The sequence below is a fragment of the Amia ocellicauda genome, chromosome 19, assembly GCF_036373705.1.
Source record: "Amia ocellicauda isolate fAmiCal2 chromosome 19, fAmiCal2.hap1, whole genome shotgun sequence".
In the NCBI taxonomy this organism is placed as follows: domain Eukaryota; kingdom Metazoa; phylum Chordata; class Actinopteri; order Amiiformes; family Amiidae; genus Amia; species Amia ocellicauda.
The window spans coordinates 7,336,175-7,361,333 of record NC_089868.1 but is presented as its reverse complement, the minus strand read 5'-3'; the positions used below and the strand labels follow the sequence as shown (position 1 = coordinate 7,361,333).

Here is a 25,159-nt window from a genome sequence, read left to right as displayed (position 1 = left end):
AGTCGACTTAAGTTAGAAAACATTGCAATGCTAACAACCTGTAAGAAATGTTATCTATACATTACAATGACTCAAACTGAGATCAAATTAGAATGCTTTATTGCAAGAGAGGGAAAGAGTGTCTGCCACTCTTGGGACATGCGAGGTCATTGAGGACTCACAATAACACTATTTGCTTGATTAATCTTATGTTTTATTAATAATGATGTCACTTTAATGTTTTATTCTATTTTGTGATTGTGTTGATTAGATGGTTATTTCACTCCTGTGTATTTTGCTTAAGTGTTTATTTGCTTTGCTTTGTACTGTGCTCCAGACATTGACTGGACGCACCTCAGGCTGGACTGGGCTTCACCCTGAACCCCTACCACATAGACTTGTACATCTGCAGGTAGGGGATGGGGGCAAGAATGGAGCTGAGTGGAATGGAGCCCAAAAGGCATTAAAATGGGAGGGTCTTTCGTGCCTGAATTTTTAAAGCTAAGTATTAAATGACGTTCTGAAAAGGCCAGAGAAAGCTTCACAACCCAAACAATCTTTAAAATTATTGGTGATTGACCCGTCAGAATAATAAGGAGCATCTTTTTTGTGAATTAAGATCAGACTTTGTGTGACTCCTGTTCCTTGTCGCTCTATTACTTCGGAGTTTGTGTGAAAAGATTCTGCATCACATTATTTAGAAGCCCAAAAATAGTACGCTGCAGATTTACCTGCAGATCCGCTTTATAGTGGTTCCTGCATTGATGGTTCTGTGGTTCCAGGTCTGAGGCTTTGGTTGACTGTGCCATGACAGACAGAGGGAGAATTCTGTACAGCCAGGCGGGTCAGGATCTCTCTTTAAGGAGGAGTCCCCAACCCATCACGACTGCTACCTGCCATTGCACTGAGCGCTTGCTTACAGCCTTCTTGGAGTACCCAGTGGAAATGAGATTGTGACAGCAAAACACTGTCTGTTTCGGATATGCCGGGGGGAGTAATAGTTTAATTTTTGTGTGTTTATTAAGTTATTTTATGCACCTGGTTTTAAATAAACATGATTTGAGTGCTTAGTATTTAGTGCTGGTTACTCTCCAGTGTTTTTTTCTTCTTCATGGATAAGTGCGGACTTCATGGCATGTGTGCAAGTGGACAGCAGTGTGCAGTAGTGGTTAGGGTTCTGGACTCCTGAGCAGAGGTCATCGAGGTCCCCATCCTCAATTAAATACGGGAGTGGCTTAGTCGCTATATTGACAGGGTTGAATTGCTCGTGTTCACATATTATATATAACAAACTTATGTTTTAACTTTTGTTCTGTATTTAATTATGATTCGCAGTACTTCACCAAGGTGTCTGTGTCAGTTATCGCCCTCTTCACTGAACGTCTGCTGAGACGAAGGTTGCGTACTTGTAGCGCAGATTTCCACAGTTGTGCGCAAATCTGCGCTGCTCCGCCAATGGGATCGGAGGAGGTCTGCAGATCTGTGCATCACTGTGGAAATCTGCGCTACAATAACGCGACCTCTGCGGTACACAAACTGACCACAAAAACGTGGCCCTCCGGATTGCGCATCGTGATTGGTGTCTGGAGATGGGCGTGAATTGGTCGTCAGATCCGGGGAAATCTGAGCGTTTGGAATAAAGATGGCGGCAGTAACAACCCTGAGAGATTCATTCAAGTTGATGAGAAGCTTGGTAAGATCCCCTCCGTCACTAGTCGTATTCTCCTCAATGGTCCGACAAAATGTCATTGTCATTGAAATCAATCAGCGCTGCCCCTTACTCAGTAATTGCATGACGACGATGAAGATGATTGATGGCTGAAAGACAGGACTAGACTAGCTACCGCCCAGACCAGTAACCTACCTCTTGCAGTAATTTAGAGGTTAGACAGCTACAGCCACCTTAGACATTTGAATTGGCACGATTAGTACTAACGTGGGAATGCATGCAAATCGTTTCACACGTGTTGGGGCAATATTAAGTACTTGCAGTAGCAAAGTTACCGCTGGCAGTTATTCGAAAAGACCGGCATATTTTAATCAATAAAACATATTTTGGATCCACCTGTTTTAATAACATTTGCAAACTCTCTGTTCTCTGCCATTCACACGTCTTTCGCTTTGCTCTTGCCGCTTCAGGGACAGAGCAGCTGTTTATGCTGTAAATATTTGTCCAGCGATTTGCACATTTGTTGTTACGTCATTGACGGGGTTTTAAAGGAGAACCCGTCCGCCACGGTCGCCGACTTTGAAAACTTATTTCTGTGCAACTCTCGATAGCTCGGTTTGAGATGTTGTTGGCATTAAATAAGTAGCTGGTACGTCCCGATACTGACGCACGTAGCGGTCCTCGTATTGGCTGCAGGCTTGTGCTTTTCTGTTGCAAGACAATGGGTACTGTATCTGCCCGCAGTTCTGCACAATCCCATTCGTCGAGCTGCGCAGAACTGCGAAAATCTGCGCCACACCAACGCGACCAATATACATACTTCGCCCCAGGTCTCCGTAGGCTCCACTTACTGATAACCACGCTGCCTTGATTGTTTCGTTTCAATTATGCAAAGATTCAGTGTTTCACGCCGAATTGAAAGTTGTCTTTTAAAAATGCATGTAGGTATGATTTCGTATTTCTTCTGTAGCTCTCCGCACACAAGTACAGGTCCTGCTGCTCCAGACTCCGGGCTGTTACACCTCAGTACACATCCACGCTGCGGCGCGCCTCTCCCAGCATTAGTCCGCAGTATCGCTACTTCAGATCCAGCCCACGTAAGTAAGCTATTATGTGTTTTTCAGGTGAATTTCAGTGTTGGTCCAATAGTGCCAAGTGTTTTGTGATTTCGAGTGAAACGTACTTTTTACATTTTATTTATTCAGTTTCCTTTGGACCAATTGTACAATTTAAGCTATCAGACATTGGAGAAGGCATCACTGAAGTCACCGTAAAAGAATGGTAGGTATTTGTATTTACATATTGCAAGATGTATGCGATCTGATCAGTGTTTACGATATACAATAATCAGTCTGGAAGCAAATATTATGACAGTGACCAGAATCATAACTTACACATACCACATCAGAGTATGAGTTGCATATGATTATACATTATACAATACCTGATGCTTGTTCTAATTGGGGCATCCATTGAATGTCTTTGGCCATGATGCTCAAATTGAGGTAATAAGAGGTTGTCCTTAGAAAAGCTGAAACAGGTTTCAGCCTGCGTTTCACAATCCGCTCAATTTTCTACATTATAATATCTCCACCCATGTAGAATTGCCTTTACTTTGTGCTTTTATTATTATTATTATTATTATTATTATTATTATTATTATTATTATGTCTTGGCAGACGCCCTTATCCAGGGCGACTTACAACATAAGTGCAATACAAAGTGCAAGAATACAGTTAAGTACAAGGCATCAATCATTACAAATTCAATTTAACTAAAACATAGCAATTCAAAATACATCTTACAAATTCCAATTTACAATTTACACAAGTACAGTAAGTGAGGTCCTATATCCTGGACGGTGAAAGCTAAGTGCTGTCAAGATGTAGGGTCACGGTCAAGGGCTACAGGAAAGGGAACAAGGAGGAAAACAATGAAGAACGCAATAAATAATAATAATAATTATTATTATTATTATTTAAAACATTAAAATAAATAAATCACTAACATCATAATATTCTACCACCAGTTTGTGGTGCATCTCCTGTACAAGCACACAGAAGATAGGCCTTTTCAAATACATTTCAATTTAGAGATTTATTTTTATGTTCCTGAGCTAGAAGAGTGTGAGATCAAGTTAAAATAAAAAAAAAAAAAACATAAAGTGGTTTAAACTTGAAACCTGATTGTAAATAACACAAAAGAAAGGAGGTGAAACATCTCATGAAAAGACTTTCTGTTGGCAGTAAGGTTACTGTGCCAGTAGATGGCACACTTATATCTGCACCTGATGTTTCTGGAGCCGCATTGAGTGCTGTGCAATGTCATGCATTTCTGATGCATCAGTTGTGCTGCTTTTTCTAAAACTAGAGATTCGATTTCCTAAGATCCCGATAATTTATTATGTGATCAATGAAATATTTATTTAAAATCTTTATTTACAGTTCTGAATTTCCATGCATAATTACAATAATAGTGCCATATGGCATGTACACAGAAACTGTAATTTGTACAGTAAATGCTAAGGACTGATCTGTATATCAGCAGCAGCAGCCTTAAGCTACTGCCAGATGAAGGCCTCCCCAAGATGTTTCCGTTTGTTTCATTCAATTGTGTCTCAAATATTTAATAGACAATTCAATTTAAAACTATTTATTTCAAAGCTTATGCTGACTCGCTTCCATCAAATATAGTATCTATTTGAAAAGGCCTGTCTTGTCTTGTGCTCTCTCTCGCTCTCTCTGTCTGTGCCAGGTATGTAAAAGAAGGGGACACGGTGTCTCAGTTTGACAGTATCTGTGAGGTCCAGAGCGACAAAGCTTCTGTCACCATCACCAGCCGCTACGATGGAGTGATCCGGAAGCTATACTATGAGGCTGACACCACAGCCTATGTCGGCAAGCCCCTGGTGGACATCGAGACGGACAGTGTGAAAGGTGAGGCTGTGTACATGCCTTTCTTCATCAAGACTCCACAAAAATGGCCGGGTGTAGATCAGGACCTGAACTGGGTTCTCAGACCTCTTAAAACAACCTTTTAATAGCTTATTCAATGCCACGGAAAAAGAAAATAGTGGTCTGACGCTGAACATAAAAATTCTTGGGTCTTGTTCTACTGTTAAATAAATATAAATCCATTTGTATTCCTGCTTTGTACAAAGAAGCAAATGTCATGACAGTGCATGTTTTGGAGATGTGCTCAGGGTTTCCATACCTACACATCAATTATTACAGTGACGGGAGATTTTGGGAGTCTGCAGTACAATTATACTGTTACAACGCAACAAAAAGTACCCTAACATACAAGGCAATATGCAGGTGGTCCAGGAAAGGATAAATCCTGGTGGTTACAGATCTCCAAAAATAAGTAGATGATTGGAAGTATCAGTCACAGCCCTAGCATGAGCAGATGGCAGTGGTCGGCTGGTCCGGATGTCCAGTGCTCTTCTAGGGCCGCAGTTTAGGTGACTCCATGACTCTGTGTCCGCTGTTTGCTGCATGGTCAGAGACGAAAAAATGACAGCCTGTCCCAGAAGCTGTGCACATGCCTAAAGCAAGTGAAGTAGTTCCTGATTCCCCATCCCTGCTGGGAGCGTGATACTACTTGAGCTATAGGTCAATTGATGAACAGATGAATGGAAGGATGTTTACCGCAAACCCCCTAAACCCAGAATGGTTGAGCTACTGTTGCAGAGACTAGCTGAAGGATGTAACTAGAGCTATGAATGCCTCCACTACTTGGAGTTCCACCTACTGAGCCCTCCTTGATAAGTGACAGAGATGGCAACCTATTTATTGTGGTCTCCTGTCCTCTATGCTGACTCCTTTGCATGTTCTAAGGCTCCCCTCCCCTGGACACACAAAGCATGTTATTATGGGAATGTATACATAAGGAAATGGACACTTCAGTTTGGGGGTGGAAAAAACTGCTGGAAGTTTGCCATACCTTAACAACCTTAACACTGTTTAAACTGCTTGGTGTTGCTCTGTTGTACAAGGCAGCAGCGAGTTCCACCATCAAGTGCAGCTGCATGGCTTGATCAGAGAGTTCACATCCAGTGATTGGCTCTGTGAGTCCCTGTTGAAGTAGTGCGTATTAAAATAGTTCAAGAAGGAGATACTATACAAGTGTTTTCATCTCCATACTGTGGGCATTGTCCATGACTGTGCATTTAAATAGGAGATTTATGTGCCAGGAAACTTCTGCTTGCCTTGGAAGCGTTTGTCTTCTGAATAGAGGAGCCGCAACAAAGCCCTTCTCTTCTGCTGTGCAGTCCTGAGCTGAGAGTAGGACTGATGGGTTGAAAATCAGAGCATCGGCAACACGATGGTTTTTAACATTGAATCCGATCCCAACAACTTATTCCATGAGCCAAAGAGTTAGTTGTCAATAAGAAAACCATGAGAAGTGTGTGGACAAACTCAAGTTCTTTTCTAGTTACTGTTCTGTTCTGTTAGTTCTGTTCTTTTCTTCAAATGCCTACAGTATAATCACATGTGAATGGCAGGAAATGGCATTTTAAAAAATTACAAATATTTTAATTGGGTGTGCCTACAAATGTGGCATCTATTTTCATTTCAGCTGGAGTACTCGCTTACTCAATTTTTTGAAAGATTTACTTAATTTGGCTTATTTAATATTTTTTTAACCTTCATCACAGTTGAGATCTTCAAATAGGCCTGTACCCATAGACGTTTCTGAGGCCTGGAGAGAAATCTTCAAATTCATGCTGTTAATTGTGCAATTCGTTCAGTGAAGGAGCCCAGAGTTGGGTGGAAACAAAATCCCAGGAGACACTGCAGCGCCCATGGAGTGGAGTTTGACTTCCTGCTTTAAAATGTGGAACTGTGGATCACTGCAAACTCATGATATTGCCATCTGTTAAATGTAAGAGAGATTGCAACCCTAGTGCCATGTTCCAAGTACAACAGCAATTGTGGTTAATAGTTGGAAACAATGCTGAAGCCAAGATCAATCAATCAATTTTGATTTGTTATAGGGCCCTTTGCCCTTTATAAAATAAACCATTAGGCTCAGATGGAGAGCGTGAATACAGAGCAGAGTTCTCCTTTCCTTTGTGCTGGAGATCGTTAAGGACAAAGGAGCCTGGTCTTCCCAGGAAGCTGGTACCTGCTACCTCCAGAGCCTTTGGAAGCCGTTCAAGTAGTGTATTAATCGGAGTGAGCCTTCATGAGAACAGTAATTGAATACCTGGAATGTGCTCTACACAGCTCTGTCCAATGGCCCTCCATCAATAATTAAAAGGCATTCCAGAACAATGTTTGTTTTGTTGCGTTTTCCTCTCCCACTAAGTTAACTGCTGATGAGAAATGAGGATTAAGGCTCTTTATAACCACTACTCACTGTGTGTGACTGTTGTGTTCCATGTGTTGTTTTTTTAGATTTTATAGAATTTGATTATAGTTCTATAATAGTTCTATTATATATAATAGCTTTAATCATGGAGGAAGCAAATGCTATTAATTTTGATGGAATGCTGTCTCTGCAGCCCCATATCAAACAGGAAAGAAAAAGACATTGCACTGTACATTAAGCAGGTGTAATATGATCCTCCAGCAAAGACGTGTGGAAGTGATGACAGATATGTGCCCCAGTCAGCAGTGAACTGATTATTAATGCCAAGGTGTAATATTGTGTAAAAAAATATATATTTTTTTAACCAAAGAGGCGTGTATATATACACAATGAACATGTTAAAATAGGTTCAAGTGCTATTTATTTGGGATTGGTACAAATACAAACATTATATCTTCGGCTCTGGGATTGGTTTTTGTGGCGTGTTCATTCTCCTTCTGGCCTCTCATTCCTTGCAGAAGGTGCCTTGGAGGAGGATGTGGTGGAGGCTCCTGCCGTCTCCCATGATGAACACACCCACCAGGAGATCAAGGGCCAGAAGACCCAGGCCACCCCTGCAGTCCGGCGCCTCGCAATGGAGAACAATGTACAGCACAAACTCACTATTCAGTAGAGCTGCACGCACGTGTTAGATCAGTTTATGGATCAGATTCACTGGGTGTGCATAGGCTGCCTTTCTTATTTTGCTAAACGAGAAGTCGCCGTAAACATGCAGTGAAAAGATGTAGTTAAGACACTAAGAGAAAATACTGGTACATAAGTAGTTTACTGTACATATTCAGCACCCCTCTCCCCCTCAAACTTCTTTAGTTGGTTTGTTGTTTGGGAACTACTATTTCCCTTAAGTAATCCTGAAAAATGTACACAAACTAACCATGTTTAATCTTGACTAGTTCAAAATGATATCTGTAAAATAACAACTGTTCAGGAATGTTATTCTTTAAAAAATGTTTTTGATTTAACCACAAATCTTCGTGCAGGTGTCCTGCACTTTTGTAAACAACCTCAGCCTGTGTCACTGCAGCCTCCTACTGAAGTGCAATACAGATAACCTGCTAACAGTTCCCTCCAGCTTTTCCCTGTGATCAAACCTAGGGAAACCACTGTTTAATTTAAGAGATCCTCCTGCACAAAACCTAAGGGGTACAAGTCCTTGTTAATAATTTTCTGGTTGGGGGAATGTACTTTTGGCTCTGGGAAGCAGGCCACAAAATAAAAATATGCTATTCAACTCCTGGTAAAAGAGAAGAAAGGGCTGTCTCGGAGTATGAACTGGTTAGATTTTGAAGCCAGATGAGAGGCTGCAGTGTCATCCTGCTTCTGTATGGAGGAGGGGTTTGCTGCAGGTTTCTCTGTCAGTTGAGGGCAATAAAATCCTGAAAAACTCCTAGTGTTGCTAGGGGGTGGGGGAGGACAATGAGAAGGGCAGTGATAGATGACAAGGCTGTGTTCTAGTTAGGGCAGTGAGTGAGACCCCCTGCCTGTGGGTAAAAATAGATGGCTATCAAAATAGAAGAGTGGCTCATTATTTTGGGGGGTAGGCCTGTTGCTATGGGTAGCTGAAGGTGGCTGAGGCTTTTAAACTGTTCTCAGGGTTCAGTAGGATGCTGCGCTCTGGGGAAAGGCCAGACAATTATCCCAGGAATGCCGTTTAGGGGAGCACAGTATCCCAGCTCTTGCTTTGGAAGGAAATGTCAAAAGTGGCCTTTTATTTTACAGTAATTTACCAAAAGTGAGCATTCTTGATAGACTTAGCGGCCTTCAATTTCAGAGAGAGGGAGGGTGCAGGAATGTTAATGCACTAGATCAGTACAGTTCAAGAGTCTTAAGGCTGGATTTTGTTTCTAAAAGAACTAAAACCCAAAACCCTGTTGACTGCAGATTTATGCCAGCATAAGGCATTAGCAATCATGACATCGGGATTTGTATTGCTGCTCCCCTTGTGGGGAGGAGGTTAGCCTCAGAAGCAGGGATTTAGGGTTACAGACATCAGTGAAGATTGGAAAGACCCACACTACATGTGAAAACTGATTTATTTGGGATTTTATATAAATTGCCCACTCGAGAAGAATTGCCCATTACTACAACAGTTCATTTTGATTCCATATGTTTTATTTGGAGAACTAGAAGGTATAAAAATGAATGGCCTGTTTTACGAGTGGGCAATTTATCCTCAAGGAAGGCCTGGATTTCCTGTAGTTTATATAGTTATCACTGCATCGTGAAACTGATTGATTAAGCTCTGGAATAGATGGGAGATTTGACTTCTTATGCCAATCAAAACATCAGTGAAGATTGGAAAGGCCCACACTACATGTGAAAACTGATTTATTTTGGATTTTATATTTTTCACACAGATCAAGCTGAGTGAAGTGGTAGGGACGGGGAAAGAGGGGCGTATTCTGAAAGAGGATATCCTTAACTACCTGTCAAAGCAGACTGGGGCCATCCTTCCACTTTCCCCCACCTCTGAGATCATGCCACCCCCTCCCCAGGGGCCGCCCCCTGCTGCTAAACACAAAGACACTGTGCCCAGTATGCCCAAACCAGCTGCACCCAGACCTGTGTTCACAGGCAAGGACCGCACAGAGCCCCTCAAAGGTAAGAATGCCTTTGCTGTACCTTTGATGCCCTCTAAACTGCCTCTCCACTGATTTTCCTCTGGAGTGGCAGTCCATTGTTTCACACAGGCCCTGTATTTTTCTCAGTCTACTAGAATCTTGACTGTTTTCTCTTGAACCAGTGTTGACCAAAGTCTGAAAACTAGAAGTGATAAGCAAGTACAGTTTTATAAACCATATTTATAAAACTAATCATGGAATGTTTCTAAAAGTATTGTGAATACTTTTGAGTACAGTGGGATGTATACAACTGTGCCTTTGTATTGCAGGTTTTCACTTTGCAGCATTGTTATAAAAAATATATACATGCATTCATTACAGTATTGCTTTTGTATTATGTTGTACTTTTGTAAACCTGTAAGTAGTCTTTGCCATCTGCCAAATTAATAATAATTAGAATTGGAATTTGTCATTTCCTTTTAACCCTTTGAACACCGGCCTATTTTTCCTGTTATTTTCCTGTTGATTTATTTGTGTGTAACTGTTCGATAGATTGTGCCATATACATTTATGAAGAAATAAAGAGTTTTTACATAATTTTCACAAAGATTTAAAAAAACAAAATTCTCACACAAACTACACCTCACCATAAAGACACAAACTTAATTGGTTGTAATTTTTAACGCATGTATTATCTGAACAAATCAAACTCATTTCACAGTGCAAGGTGGGAAAGGGAAGATGAACACTAGTGTATTCCTCCTTTCACGCACATAAAGATCGGATGCATCATCGGATTCTGTGTGCATGTAAATGTAAATATTGTGCTACTGTGTATGCTCTTATTTACAGAAGCGCATTTCTTTTTTTTCTTTTTTTTTTTTCTCGTATGTTTTGGGGGGAGTGTTGTTGAAGTCCAAGACCATTTGTAGTTCTTATGGGTAATCTCACGAAATGATGGAACTGGATAGGAAGTATAGAAACTAATAAGAGTTATAAATGTTTAAAAAGCCACACTCTTGACTGTTGCTTATTCTACCTCTGTGGTTCTGGTTTAGGTTTCCACAAGGCAATGGTCAAAACCATGACAGCTGCCTTAAAGATCCCCCACTTTGGCTACTGTGACGAGGTGGACCTGACCGAGCTGGTGAAGCTGCGCTCGGCACTGAAGTCAGTGGCTGAACACCGAGGGATTAAGCTCAGTTACATGCCATTCTTTATCAAGGTAACGCAGGCTCTCCATTGTTGTGGTGCCTGATTAGAGATTGGCCATTCAGGTGCCATGACCTGTTGGGCTTTGCTGTATTGCTTAATGCCTGTTTTTTCCATGCACACTGGTCTCTGTACTATCCTTGTGAAAATGAGTGTTAAACACTTTCTGAAGAAGAATTGTAGTCCCATCGGTTTGTAAGGATTGTCTCTGTACTGCACAGGTGTGTGTGTGTGTGTGTGTGTGTGTGTATATATATACACTGATCAGCCATACCATTATGACCACCTGCCTAATATTGTGTAGGTCCCCCTTTTGCCACCAAAACATCCCTGACCCGTGGAGGCATGGACTCCACTAGACCTCTGAAGGTGTGCTGTGGTATCTGGCACCAAGACGTTAGCAGCAGATCCTTTAAGTCCTGTAGGTGGGGCCTCCATGGATCGGACTTGTTTGGCCAGCACATCCCACAGATGCTCGATTGGATTGAGATCTGGGGAATTTGGAGGCCAAGTCAACACCCTGAACTTGTGATTCATCAGACCAGTCCACCTTCCATTGCTCCGTGGTCCAGTTCTGATGCTCACGTGCCCATTGTAGGTGCTCGGAACTGGACAGGGGTCAGCATGGGCACCCTAACTGGTCTGCGGCTACGTAGCCCCATACGCAACAAACTGCGATGCACTGTGTGTTCTGACACCTTTCTATCAGAACCAGCATTAACTTTTTCAGCAATTTGAGCTTCCTTCCTTGGACCACTTTTGATAGGTACTGACCACAGCAGACCGGGAACACCCCACAAGAGCTGCAGTTTTGGAGATGCTCTGACCCAGTCGTCTAGCCATCACAATTTGGCCCTCAGATCCTTATGCTTGCCCATTTTTCCTGCTTCTAACACATCAACTTTGAAGACAAAATGTGCACTTGCTGCCTAATATATCCCACCCACTGACAGGTGCCATGATAATGAGATTATCAGTGTTATTCACTTCACCTGTCAGTGGTCATAATGTTATGGCTGATCGGTGTGTGTATATAATGTGCGTTATATAAATAAATATTGATATATACAGCTCTGGAAAAGATTACCACGTAATATTGATTTCTGAACTTGAATTTTTTTTCTAGAGCTGTAAATATTAATGAATTCATTAAGGAAATGGAGTCTTTCACATATCAGATGACTGTTGCAGAGTCACATCAGTGCAAGGAAACATCTCCCATTCATCTGAAGAGGAGCCAGGCAGAGATTGACTTTTTTTTTTTTTTTTTTTTGGGTTGCGGGTTCCTTCAGGCGGCATCTCTGGGGTTACTGCACTACCCAATCCTCAACGCATCCATGGACGAGGGCTGTCAGAACATCACCTACAAGGTAATCACCTTCAGCAGGAGACTGAATATTGACTGAATGGTGGCTCTCAGTGCAGTGAACACTGATAATTTATAGAGCCAGAAAGAGATATCTGCACAGTTAAAATGCATGAGTTCGTGTGTATGTCAGCAAGCAGTCCCTAACAAAACTGTTCAAATGTGTATTTTAAAATGGTTACAGTAATCTGCAAATTTTGAATTGCTACTATACATTTAAAAGTAAATACTTACTATTTTTTCTATTTATAGTGTCATTGTTTCCTACTACATGAGAAAATTAAGTGCATTCATTCCTAAAACAATTTGCTAAATCTCTACAGTAAACTACCTAATCTAGTATGTATGGCCTAGGGTATATACATACATACAGAAAAGGCAAAATTGCTGAACTATGTCATAGATCACCTCCCCTGTAAAAACTGTGAAAGAACTCAACAGGATAACAACACAGAGTGCCTCCAATCATTCACAGAGACAAAGAGGGTTACTTATTATAAAGCAATACTTGCATGGTTACACTTGAATGCCATTTTCACCCTTTTAACAGTGAAGGCCAGACTGATTTGTATCGCTGAGCTGTATTGATTATGGATTTTCCACCCCAAGCCTGTGAATTGGCTTTTTTCCAACACAGTGTTGATTTGCCCCCCTGGGCGGTCATTGTTCCTGTGTGGCCTGTACAATAGCAAACAATCACTGCCAAGAAGGGTAAACCGCACGATTTACAGCCTGAGCAACTGAGATAAAGAGGCTGGTGAGGGAAAGTCTGTGATAACAACAAGAGAAGAACTTGATAGAAATGGTTGTGGGTGGTGCTCTTGGCAAAAAGGATATTTGATTCATAGTGTAAACCAGCGACCATTCACACTCCCAGAAAACACAGAAGGATTGGATGATTATTTCACCATTCTTTATTGGCTTACCCTCAAACAAAAAAAAAAAAAAAGTCAAGTCCACAGTCTATTCTAAAATTAACTGCAGAGAGGAGAGCCCTTAATCAGCCCTTTGGAAAATGGCTGTCTCCACTGAGCTGCTGTTTACATTTAGTTCTGTTCAGGTTTCCTTCCTTTCATGCTTAGAACTGGTTGAGTTTGCCAGGTGTCTTACATGGTAATGACATTACTTTTAAGATGTCTCGCTAGGATGCTGTACAGCTGAGTTTGAAAGTTGTTTTTGTTTTTCTTCTCTATGCTCTGGATTACCTACCCTAATTTAACATGTGTACCCTTTTTATTTGAAATCTCCATTTATCACACTTGCCACAGTCCAGCCATCTGCTTTACAAAATATATAGTTCCCAATCCAAAGGCAGAGCTATAGCACAGTATGAAGAAATAATGCATTTCATGCTGATGATATTCCAGACTCGCAGGTGCTCGGTAAACTACAGGGGTTGCTGTACAGTGGCAAGCTTCAGAAACCCTGCTTGTAGAACCCGTCTCGGAAATAACTGGAAAAGTTGTTGAGATAAAGAAAATAGAACTTTAATCAAGCTGGCTTGGAAGCACCACGTCAGGAAATTCCTTCAGTGAGAACTTAATGTTTACAAACATGAGTGAAGCTTTATAGGAAAAATTACGTTGAATCTTCTGGCCGTTCATCCAATCAAAAGCTTCAAAAGATGCAAGCTCTGGAAAGTTTGTAGGCTGCCCTTCCCAAGGGAGGAGGTCATCATAGATGCAGATGTCTGGTCCTGTTACAGCATAAAAACGGTACAATCTTGTGGTTTTCTTAACATCGAGGTAACATCTTTAGCTTTGAGAGGAGAAACGGGAAATCCACACACAGACAAACCCAAGGGTGGATACATTCGGACAAACCCATTTCTTTGTTTGGCCTCCCACTAATAAATCCAATTTGCCAAGTCTGCACAAATCTCATTATTTCTAATATCAATATAAAATTACCCATTAAATCACTTCTCTACAATGCCTATAATTGTAGAACAAACCTAAATGATTGTGGAGCTGTTCGTGCACAATATAGTGTTGTCAAGCCACTGCGGTTTTATCATAATATTGTAATCTTGCATTTATATTTAGGGCCTTTCACCCTGAAGGATCCCAAAGTGCTTTCCAATTAGGAGGGTGGGCTACTTGAACCCATTTGAACAGGGAAAACACAAGCTCCAAGCTGTCTCTGAGCTGAAGTGACCAAGCTGTGTCTGTGAAATCTGAGCACCATTCTCTTCCTGTTGTTGGTTTTGTCTCAGGCGGCCCACAACATTGGACTGGCCATGGACACGCAGCAGGGCCTCATAGTACCCAATGTGAAGAACGTGCAGATGCTGAGTATACTCGACATCGCCATGGAGCTTGTCCGCCTGCAGACTCTGGGGGCGACGGGGCAGCTGGGGGCAGGCGACCTAACGGGGGGCACTTTCACCCTCTCCAACATTGGATCAGTAAGCTCCCGCTGGCCTCTTTGGACTTTTAAAAGGCCGTATCCGTTCATGATATCGGTCATTGCAGGGGTTTGGAAAATTTCGTCCTTTTAGGGAGGGGGGAAAAAAGCAAATGTTTCATTATGACACCATTCAAAGTTCAAAAGTCATAATGAATGCATTCACACTGTGTAGGGGTTAATGGAGCCAACTGGGAGGTCAGTCCTTTTATTTCTGAGGGACACTTTTGGCCTGCAGGACAAAGAATGATAAATGTATCCGTGTGCCATTATGTTCATAACCAATGGTGCTTGATTGTCATAATTAAGCATTTCCTGATGTCATGCTGTACATGTGCTTTTCCTTGCATTCTAGATTGGTGGAACGTATGCAAAACCTGTGATTCTGCCCCCTGAAGTGGCAATTGGGGCTCTTGGCAAGATACAGGTGTGTACTTACAGGTCTATCTCTTGTGTGAAAATGTGAGTGAGGGGCATCTCAGTGTAGGATTCCTCCTTCTCTTAGGGAGTAGGTATTGATGTGTAAGTGTGAGGAACTCTGAACCTTTCTTCTGGAACGGACATATTTTAATTAACCTCAGCTAGTGAAGTTGTCACAAACTGTGACCAGCTGAGGCCTGGTGCAATCTGTCAGTCTTTCACAATCCTCTTTTGGTAGTCAGTGTGAACTTCTGAGGTTTATTTAGTAAAGAAACTGAAATTGCAGGGGGAAGCAAGAGAGCCGAGTCATAAAACGGAAGGGATGTCTCGTTTGGATTTAAACATGCACGTGGTAGGGTAGTAATGCATTTGAATGGGCTGGGTTCATTGCCTGTGTAACTGTACTTCTACGTGTACTGCTTCAGGTTCTGCCCAGGTTCAATGCCAGAGGGGAGGTGATGAAGGCCCAGATTATGAATGTAAGCTGGTCGGCCGATCACCGGATAATAGATGGAGCCACCATGTGCCGCTTCTCCAACCTGTGGAAGTCCTACTTGGAAAACCCAGCTTCAATGCTCATGGACCTGAAGTGAATGTTTTTAATGCACCAACACTCGGAGTGTCTCCCCTACTGTGTAGTGATGGTATAACTGACTTCCAACCCCTTTTTCATTTCTACTACGGTCTGTTTTTCTTTTCCTTCTGTTACTCCTGTTGCTAACACAGATGACAGTGCCCAAGCTGACAGAATGAGCAACCGCTGTCCTACCTTGACAGATGAACTAAAACAAAAGTGTAATGAGATTGTTGTATGTTGACGTTGGGAAAGACCCCTCCCGGCTTACTGATACAGGGTGGTTGTAAAACTGCATTACAGTACCACAAAAGCATGAAGCGCTCCATGATCACTGCATTATGTCTGCCTATGCAGGTTTGTAAGTATGGATCCAAGAATTAATATGTTGACATGGTGGTGTTGAGTTTCTGCAGGTTATGGATGTTAGTGGAAATTATAGTACTTCATATAACTGGATTGGTTAACAGATCAGTTCTCCTTCATTTTATAACCACCTTGTATATCTCTGATGGTGCTGCTGTCCGCATTGCTGTATAGTGCTGTATAGTAGCTGTGGTCAGACTTTTTCTTCCTCCAGTGTGCTTTCCATATCGGAATATTTCAATTAGTTAAAAAGGAAAATCTAATAAACTGTACATTTGCTGTCTAGTTTGTTTGGGATTTGCGGGGAATCATGTGTTTTAATGGGTGACAGAACGGATTGTACTTCGTAAGGGTAACACAATTTCCAGTTCTAATATTTAAAAGACACAAGTAGTTTCCTGATGTGATCTTGAGTAAAATCGTTTTAATAAAATGATAGTGTGAGATGGAGTTGACGTGTTTATTTTGTAATGCAAAGCTCCCATAAGCTGTAAGGATAACTCTGTTGCTTCCAATGCATGCAAGGGTGGATTACATTGCATAATCAAATATATTCCCAATCAAGGCTTTCAGAAGGGGTAATGACTGTGTGAAGAGGATGCTTGGTAAGGGCTGTTTTGCAGAACTGAATTCTCGCCACTACAAATCAACATCGCAATGAAAAAGGTGCTTAGAGTCCACCAGGCACCGTGATAGGACTGTGAAATTGTGACTAAAAAGTACAGCTTTGGATGAAAATGAACAACCACGAATTGATGTTTTGTTGTTCTGAAGTAAATAAATAATCGAGCTGAATACATTTTATGAGCTGCAGCTTGAAACCAATAGACAGGCGGCTGCTTTCAGTTATTGGTCTCCGTATCGGCCAATAGCGAGGGGGGAAGTTAGATCTGTGCAGGACTGCAAGGGCAGGAGCGGGCAGGGCTGCCGCCGCGGACACGCCGAGGCTGGACCGAGTGCCATTGCTTTTCATCCCGAAACAGAGAGGTGAGTCGATGTCGTTTCAGTCTTTTCCTTGTCAATGTAACGTTTTGTAAATATAGTGCAGTAGACGTTTTTTTTTTTTTTTTTTAATTAAACTAAAACTGCCCCATCGCATTTTTCATCGACAAATACTATTGACATTGTGTTACATTTTCGAAGACATATAAAATGGAAAAGAAACGCTCTACATCATAGAAGTGTACGGTTTTGTTTTTTTCAGAAAAAAGCCATACAAAAATAGTTGCACTTTTTATATCTAAATGAAGGTATTGGGGTGAAGAGTGTTAATACATTTGAAGGTGTAGGGGAAATGCTCCTAGAATAATCTTTGCTATATAATAACTATATAATAACTAGTGGGGGTCACGTTTTCAGTCGACTAAAGTAAATAAAGCATTTACCTATTTAAAATACAGAAAATCAACACAATGTTGAAAAAATATATGTACATTTATTCATTTCAACATTAATGTATTTGTCAACATGTATCTGCCGTTTGCCGCTTTGTCATTTTATATTTACGTTTCTGCGCGCTTTTCCATTTCGAAGCGTTCATGTAGCGGACGTATATAGCGGTCTATAGTTCCGCAGTTCTGCGCAGATCTGCACAATCGCTTCGATCCCATTGGTGGAGCCGCGCATGTTCTGGACGTAATATAAAATAAACTCGCACAATCTGGAAGTGGTTCGGTTTTGCCAAGTCTGACGTCGAACAAACCACTGTGCTGTGTAGAGTGTAAAACAGTATATTGCAACTAAGTGGCAGCACGACAAACCCGTGCCAACAGCTGCGACAGACACGCAGCGGGAACAATGTGTGGCACTGCCAGGTGAAGATGCCAGCTGCTGTCCCACTCCCCAAACCCCTGATAAGCAGCTAACATTAGCTGCTTCCTTTTCAAATGCCATCCCATATGACAAGAAGTGGCCCGTATTGAAGGAAATTACAGACGCGGTGACCTTTCATATCGCAAAAGATATGGTCCCCGTCTAAACCGTCCAAAAGCATAGGTTCAGAAAGATGCTTAAAAAATGTGTCCCAGATATGAATTGCCGAGCACACAAAACAAATCAAAAGCACCATACTGGAGTACCTCAACAACATATACAGTGACCCTACCACAGATTAACTCCTGGACATGGCCTTACTGATGGACCCCCGGAACTGGATGATATACGTAGACCATGACAAGGTGGAGGGAATCAAGCAAAGAGCTGCTACAGAGCTGGTGTCTCTGCTATCTGAGAAAAGCACACCCCAGCCTTGCACAGATGTGAAGGTGTGCCAAGAAGCAGCTGAACCTGTGTCTAAGAAGAAGAAAACTCTAGGAAGCTTCATCAGGAAGACAGTGCCATCTGCCTCTCAGTCAGAGGAGGACAAGCTACTTGTTGTCCCCTAACACAGATCCAGAAAAAGACCCACTTCAATTGGTGGAAACTCCATGAAGCTATTTCCCAAGACTGAGCAATCTGGCAAAGAAATACTTCTCCATTCCTGCAACAAGTGCCCTTTCAGAGAGGGTCTTCAGTACGGGTGGGAACATTGTAACATGTCAAAGGGCATGCCTGGAGCCAGAGGCTGAAGACAGGCTTGTTTTCCTCACAAGAAACCTGTAAGACAAAAGTAAATGAAAATTGTTCTGTTCACAATTTTTTTTTTTTGGATATTAAAAAAACAAACAAACAAAAAAAACTGCACAACGATGACAGCTTTGCAAGTGGTGCTGTTCTTTTCTTATTCTTGCACAACCGTTATTGCATATTTTTGTTTTTCAGGGATAGCCTACTAGAGGCATTTTTTCAATTTGACTTTAAAATTTATGCACGGTGATGAGAGTGGTGCTGTTCTTTTGTTATTGTTCGTATTATTATAAATATTTGTTTTAAATAAAATACATACATATGTTTGAATGTCTTTTTTTTGGTCACATAAAACAATCAAGATTTAAGTCGTGAATCGCCCACAAGTTCTGCTGTACACCTATATTGCATTAAATCACAGAAGCCTAAATCTAAATTTGGTTGAACTCATGATTAAGATAATTGATAGTTTGGATTTCTAAAGGTATAATGATTCATAGATTAGCAGGCAGTTTATTTAAAGCTTTAAACAAATATAGGTAGAAGATGGTAAAGTATAAAGGAGTTTCAATTATGCCTTTGAAATATTACACAAAGTGTACTTTTACATTTTGCTTTATATTGTATGTTAAATATAAGTCTCTCTGGAATTTAGGCATTTGATAGAAAGTATTAAGGTCTATAGGACCTTAAAAAATCAGCTTGTTATCTGAAGAGATAGTAAAGTTATGGGGTCATGAAAAGCAATGAGCTATACATTTTTTACCAAAAATAAAAAGTTTGATGTATTACTAACATAGTCAAGTTTTACGTGGAGAACTTTTATTTCCACCTTAAGTACATACAGACGGGTGACAAATTAAATGAAAAACCTGAATACATGAGTGGAGGAACACCTCCAAAGAGGTGTACTGCATGATACAATTAAGCAATTAAGAACATAAGAAAGTTTGCAAACGAGAGGAGGCTATTCGACCCATCATGCTTGTTTGGTGTCCATTAATAACTAAGTGATCCAAGGATCCTATCCAGTCTATTTATAAATATTCCCAAATTTTCAGCTTCAACCACATTGCTGGGGAGTTTGTTCAGACTGTGACGCCTCTCTCTTTGAAGAAGTGTTTCCTGTTTTCTGTCTTATATGCCTTGAAGCCAAATTTCCATTTGTGTCCCCGGGTGTGTGTGTCCCTGCTGATCTGGACAAGCTCCTCTGGTTTGATGTGGTCGATGTCTTTCATGATTTTGAAGACTTGAATCAAGTCCCCATGTAGTCTCCTCTGTTCCAGGGTGAAAAGGTTCAGTTCCCTCAGTCTCTCAGTTGGACATTCCCTTCAGACCTGGAATAAGTCTGGTTGCTCTCCTCTGAACTGCCTCTGGAGCAGCGATATCTTTCTTGAAGTGTGGAGCCCAGAACTGTACACAGTATCCAGATGAGCTCTAACTAGTGCATTGTACAGTCTGAACATTACTGCATTACCCTAAATGCCTGCAGCTTCCAATTTGAGGATCAGTCTTTGGTGTGGAACCTTATCAAAAGCTTTTTGAAAATCTAAGTATATCATATCATATGCTTTCACATGATCTACAGCTGCAGTTGTATGTTCAAAAAATTCTAATAAATTAGTAAGACACGATCTGCCTCGTCTAAACCCATGTTGACTATCGCCAAGAATATGGTTTGCATTAAGATGCTCCTCTATTTTCTATTGTCTAATCATTTTTTCCAACATTTTACAAGTAATGCAGGTGAGAATGATTAGTCTGTAATTTCCTGGCTCAGTTTTGTCCCCTTTCTTGTGGATTGGTATGACATTTGCCGTATTCCAGTCAGTTGGCACATCCCCTGTTCCAAGTGTCTTTTGGAATATTTGAGTTAGCGGCCTATAAATAATTTTCCTTATTTCTTTCAGTACTGTTGGAAATATACCATCTGGCCCAGGTGATTTGTTTGTTTTTAAGTCTGCTAGTCCCTTTAGTACCTCCTCCTCATTTATCCTGATCTCTCTTAGGGTTTGACAGGACTGGTTGTTAACCTGTGGCATGTTATCTATTTTTTCTTTAGTAAAAACATCTCTGAAATTCTCATTTAGAACATTTGCCACATCTTGTTCATTTTCGAAGATACTTCAATTTTTGCCCTTTAGCGGTTTCACAAACTCCTTTATTGACCTCTTGTTGTTGTTGACTTTGGATCAAGATGGCAAGAGGAAAGCATCTTAGTGACTTTGAAACAGGGGTCATTATTGGGACACGAATGGCAGGAGCTTCAGTCACTAAGATGCTCAACTGGCTAGTGTTCTCAAGAACAGTACAGGCGCGACTGTTTGACCACTACAGTGAGGGGGTCCGGAGGCTCTGTTATGCTGTGGGGGGCATTTCCTGGCATGGTTTGGGTCCACTTGTCCCCCTAGAAGGAATGCTCACTGCAAATCATGACAAAGTTATTCTGAGTGATCACCTTTATCCTATGGTGACACATTTCTATCCTGATGGGAGTGGTCTCTTCCAGGATAACAATGCCCCATCCACAGGGCACGAGGGCTCACTGAATGGTGTGATGAGTATGAAAATGATGTGAATCATATTCTATGGCCTTCACAGTCACCAGATCTCAACCCAATTGAACACCTATGGGAGATCATCATCAAAACACCAAATGAGGGAATATCTTTTGTAAGAATGGTGTTCATCCCTCCAGTAGAGTTCAGAGACTCGTATAATCTGTGCCAAGAGCATTGAAGCTGTTCTGGCGGCTCATGGTGCCCAACACCATGCTGAGACACTTTATGTTGGTTTTTCCTTTAATTTGTCACCCATCTGTATATGAGATCAAGAAACCATTGAGAGAAATTAGTCCCCATGTAGGTGGAACGGAACCATATTTCTAGCCACATTCTGAATTACATCTCATCTCAATACGAAGCAGTATGCAAGTTTTTATCTGACTCGACTTTTCTAGAATTGTTTTGTTAGTCACTTGTTAATACTGCTTTGCAATACCTGCCTGCTACACAACCTGAATTTGTTGTACGTTTTATCTGACTGAACGTGATCAAAAAATGTGTTGATTGGTCTGACATCAATACCCATGTTGACAGGCTTTTTGACAGTGTCCACTGTGTTGTTTACAGCCAAAACCCATGGCATGTTTGTAACACAGCCTCCCCACACTGTGTAGCCGCACTGATGCCACTGTTTGTCTGCTAGAGAGAAAATGGCGGCCTCCTATGCGTTCATAAATCAGTTTTCCTAAGTATATATTCACTTCAGAATTGTTTTGACATTGCCATATTTAAAACAATATAACATAATTAAGATGTTTTTTAAAAAAATGGGTAGTGTATTTCCCATTTAAGTAGTATATCCCTCAAGTTATGCTGTCTCGCAAATACCAATCGAGAGGGCAATTTGAAAATGTTTCAGAAGGAGATCTGTATCAATAAGTTTCAATGTTTGTTAATATTTTGTTTCAATTCATTACCTAAAGGTGAAAACATAGTAATACATAAAACAGGTTGTTCGTTATCTCCTTGGGAAGAAACCAGTGGAAAACCTCTCGGCTACTTTCTTGAAGAACCTGATTAATCCAGTCATCCCTATATCCCCTAGATCTCTGATCGCTTCAAATATCTGTTCCATTGCACACATCCGTTGGATTCTACAAAACTGGTAAACTTATTTTTAAGAGGGCTAGGATCCTACAACTCGTCAAAAGAAGTTTACCAGTTAGCCAGGTTAGTAGAATCTGATGAAAAGTTAACAAACAATATGAACCTTATGTTATAATAACAAATAGTTTTTGGAGCTCAAATAAGTGTGAGTTTTATTTTTTGACTAATTTATCTTTGATTCGACACCTTATTATTTTTTGGTGTGCGTGTGTTTTCTATGTTTTCGATAGTCCCCCATATTATCTGCTTGTCCTTGAACCTCACAGGTGGACTGAGAATGGACTCCACAAGGGATTCTGGGAAGCCATTTAGGAACCCAGTGGGCTCGAAGTCCAGAGACCCACAGCTCCAGAGACAGTGCAGCAACAGTAGTACCAGCTGCGTGAAAAAGCAGCATGCTACAAAACGGGACTCTTGGGTCACCAGGAGGGAGGTATCGCTCCACAATATGCGGATATCGACTTCAAAGTCCCTCGTCTCAGCTAATGCGTTTTCGTGGTCCAAAACTTTGGAGCCGACCTTAGAGAACAGTTACCAGCCGCAGCCGGAAAGGCGCTTCTCGGTGGAAGAAACGCAGGCGGTCATTAAAGCAGTCGCGGATGATTTGCTGCAGGATGTGGAGTATGACGGAGAGGCGTGTTCAGCGCTAACTGTGAGGCTGGCTGAGCGCATCAAAGAGGCTGCGAAGGGACTATTGTATCCGCGGTATAAGTTGATTTGCTTCGTGGTCCTGGCACAGACGAAGCACGCTGAGGTTTCTTGCTCCAGCAGAAGTTTGTGGTGTCCCGGGGTCGACTCGTACGCGGAATACTGCTTCAAAAACCACTCCCTGTTGGCCCTCTGTGTACTGTATGCTGTGTATCAGGAATAGATTAATGGAATACATTGGTCGCATGTAATGCAGATTTAGCAGCGCAGAACTGCAGATATCTGCGCTACATGAACACGACCATAATTAGCCTCAGACTTAAACCTAAAAGTGCCAAGAAGGCTTATTTTAAAACCCAAGGGTTAAATAATATCAGAACTCTGAACCCCTTTTTTCAATCTTTCTGAAATTGTAGGACTTTGTCAAGCAACTAGTTACCATCTAAATTTTGTATGATTTTTATGTTAATGTGGAGGACTGAAAAAATGATCTCTCTTGTGTGTCCATTTTGATCACTAGGAAAAATCAACTGGACAATACATATATATTTATGCACTACATAGCCAAACTTATGTGGACACGCCTTCTAATTAGTGGACTCGGCTATTTCAGCCACACCCATTGCTGGCAGTTGTATAAAATCAAGCAAACAGCCATGCAATCACCATAGACAAACATAGCAATATGGGCTGTACTGAAGAGTTTAGTGACTTTCAACATGGCACTGTCATAGTATGCCACCTTTCCAACAAGTCAGATCACATTTCTGCCCTGCTAGAGCTGCCCCGGTCAACTGTAAGTGCTGTTATTGTGGAAACGTCTAAGAGCAACAACAACTCAGCTGCGAAGTGGTATGCAACACAGAATGGGGCCGCATAGCGTGTAAAAATTGTCTGTCCTTGGTTGCAACAATCACTCACTAACAAGTTCCAAACTGCCTGTGGAAGCAAGGTCAGCACAAGAACTGTTCACCGGGAGCTTAATGAAATGGGTTTCCATGGCTGAGCATCCACACACAAGCCTAAGATCACAAGCATCAGCTGGAGTGGTGTAATGCTTGCCATCATTGAACCCTGGAGCAGTGGAAATGCAATGGGTTTGGCAAATGCCAGGAGAACACTGGTCTGGCTCTAGAATAATGGTCTGGGGCTCTTTTTCATGGTTTGGGCTAAGCCCCTTAGTTCCACTTAAGGGATATCTTAATGGTATATCATACAATGACATTCTAAACTATTTTGCGCTTCCAACTTTGTGGCAATAGTTTGGGAAATGCAAAAAGCAAGGTCCATACAGAAATGGTTTGTCGAGATCGATGTGGAAGAACTTGACTGGCCTGCACAGAGCCCTGACCGCAATCCCATCAAACACCTTTAGGATGAATTGGAACACCGACTGCGAGCCAGGTCTAATCACCCAACATCAGTGCCCGACCTCACTAATGCTCTTGTGACTAAGTGGAAGCAGATCCCTGCAGCAATGTTCCAACACCTAGTGGAAAGCCTTCCCAGAAGAGTGGAGGTGGTTATAGCAGCAAAGGGGCCGACAAAATCCATATTAATGCCCATGATTTTGGAATGAGATATTCTACGAGTAGGTGTCCACAGATGTTTGGCCATGTAGTATATTTGAGAGTTATTGTCACAAAATATGGGTACAACTGTACAACTGCAGAATGGAGGCCAGTGGATTAAATTGAAACCAAATTGACCTTCTGCTACTTGAAGGCATGAGCAAAAGCAACCATGAGCCCATCAACACCCTGTGATCTGAGACAGATAAGAGGGACCAACACTCTCCTGTAGGCACCGCTAAAAAAACTGTCCAAAACATACAGAAACGTCCGTCTTAAAACAACAAATTTGGCAATGAATGTGTGACAATGTTCAAATATATGCTTATTGTGTTACATAGTGTTAATCAAAGAAAAAGCGTTACTGTTTGACAGAAAGTTAAATTTTTACATCATATCCAATTCGGGTCCAAAAATACCCCCGTTGGTGCTTTTAGGGGACGAAATATGTTAGCGCTTTTAAGGTTAAAACGTCATGCCGCTTAATGCACTCACCTAAAGGATTATTAGGAACACCATACTAATACTGTGTTTGACCCCCTTTCGCCTTCAGAACTGCCTTAATTCTACGTGGCATTGATTCAACAAGGTGCTGAAAGCATTCTTTAGAAATGTTGGCCCATATTGATAGGATAGCATCTTGGAGTTGAAGTAGATTTGTGGGATGCACATCCAGGGCATGAAGCTCCCGTTCCACCACATCCCAAAGATGCTCTATTGGGTTGAGATCTGGTGACTGTGGGGGCCAGTTTAGTACAGTGAACTCATTGTCATG

The 25,159-nt window shown here is 41.5% G+C and overlaps 2 protein-coding genes across 2 annotated transcripts; both read left to right on the top strand.

Annotated features, from left to right (window-relative positions):
* The first annotated feature begins 1,568 nt into the window (after positions 1–1,568).
* Positions 1,569–16,373, top strand: dbt (dihydrolipoamide branched chain transacylase E2). Its single transcript, XM_066692039.1, has 11 exons — positions 1,569–1,672; positions 2,619–2,745; positions 2,854–2,929; positions 4,403–4,584; positions 7,483–7,610; positions 9,382–9,625; positions 10,644–10,810; positions 12,090–12,167; positions 14,379–14,570; positions 14,925–14,996; positions 15,415–16,373. Exons 1-11 carry the CDS (start codon positions 1,622–1,624, stop codon positions 15,580–15,582), a joined length of 1,485 nt encoding a protein of 494 aa, XP_066548136.1. The 5' UTR covers positions 1,569–1,621; the 3' UTR covers positions 15,583–16,373.
* A 6,069-nt stretch (positions 16,374–22,442) lies between these two features.
* On the top strand, positions 22,443–23,036 carry LOC136715003 (dynein light chain Tctex-type 5-A). The gene has a single exon (XM_066692670.1). It carries the CDS (start codon positions 22,443–22,445, stop codon positions 23,034–23,036), a length of 594 nt encoding a protein of 197 aa, XP_066548767.1.
* Positions 23,037–25,159: the final 2,123 nt, after the last annotated feature.

Coding starts and splice junctions, on each gene's coding strand:
- dbt (XM_066692039.1), top strand. CDS start 1,622: ATGGCGGCAGTAACAACCCTGAGAGATTCATTCAAGTTGATGAGAAGC. Junction 4,585..7,482: donor CGAGACGGACAGTGTGAAAG/GTGAGGCTGTGT, acceptor CATTCCTTGCAG/AAGGTGCCTTGGAGGAGGAT. Junction 10,811..12,089: donor ACATGCCATTCTTTATCAAG/GTAACGCAGGCT, acceptor GGGTTCCTTCAG/GCGGCATCTCTGGGGTTACT.
- LOC136715003 (XM_066692670.1), top strand. CDS start 22,443: ATGGACTCCACAAGGGATTCTGGGAAGCCATTTAGGAACCCAGTGGGC.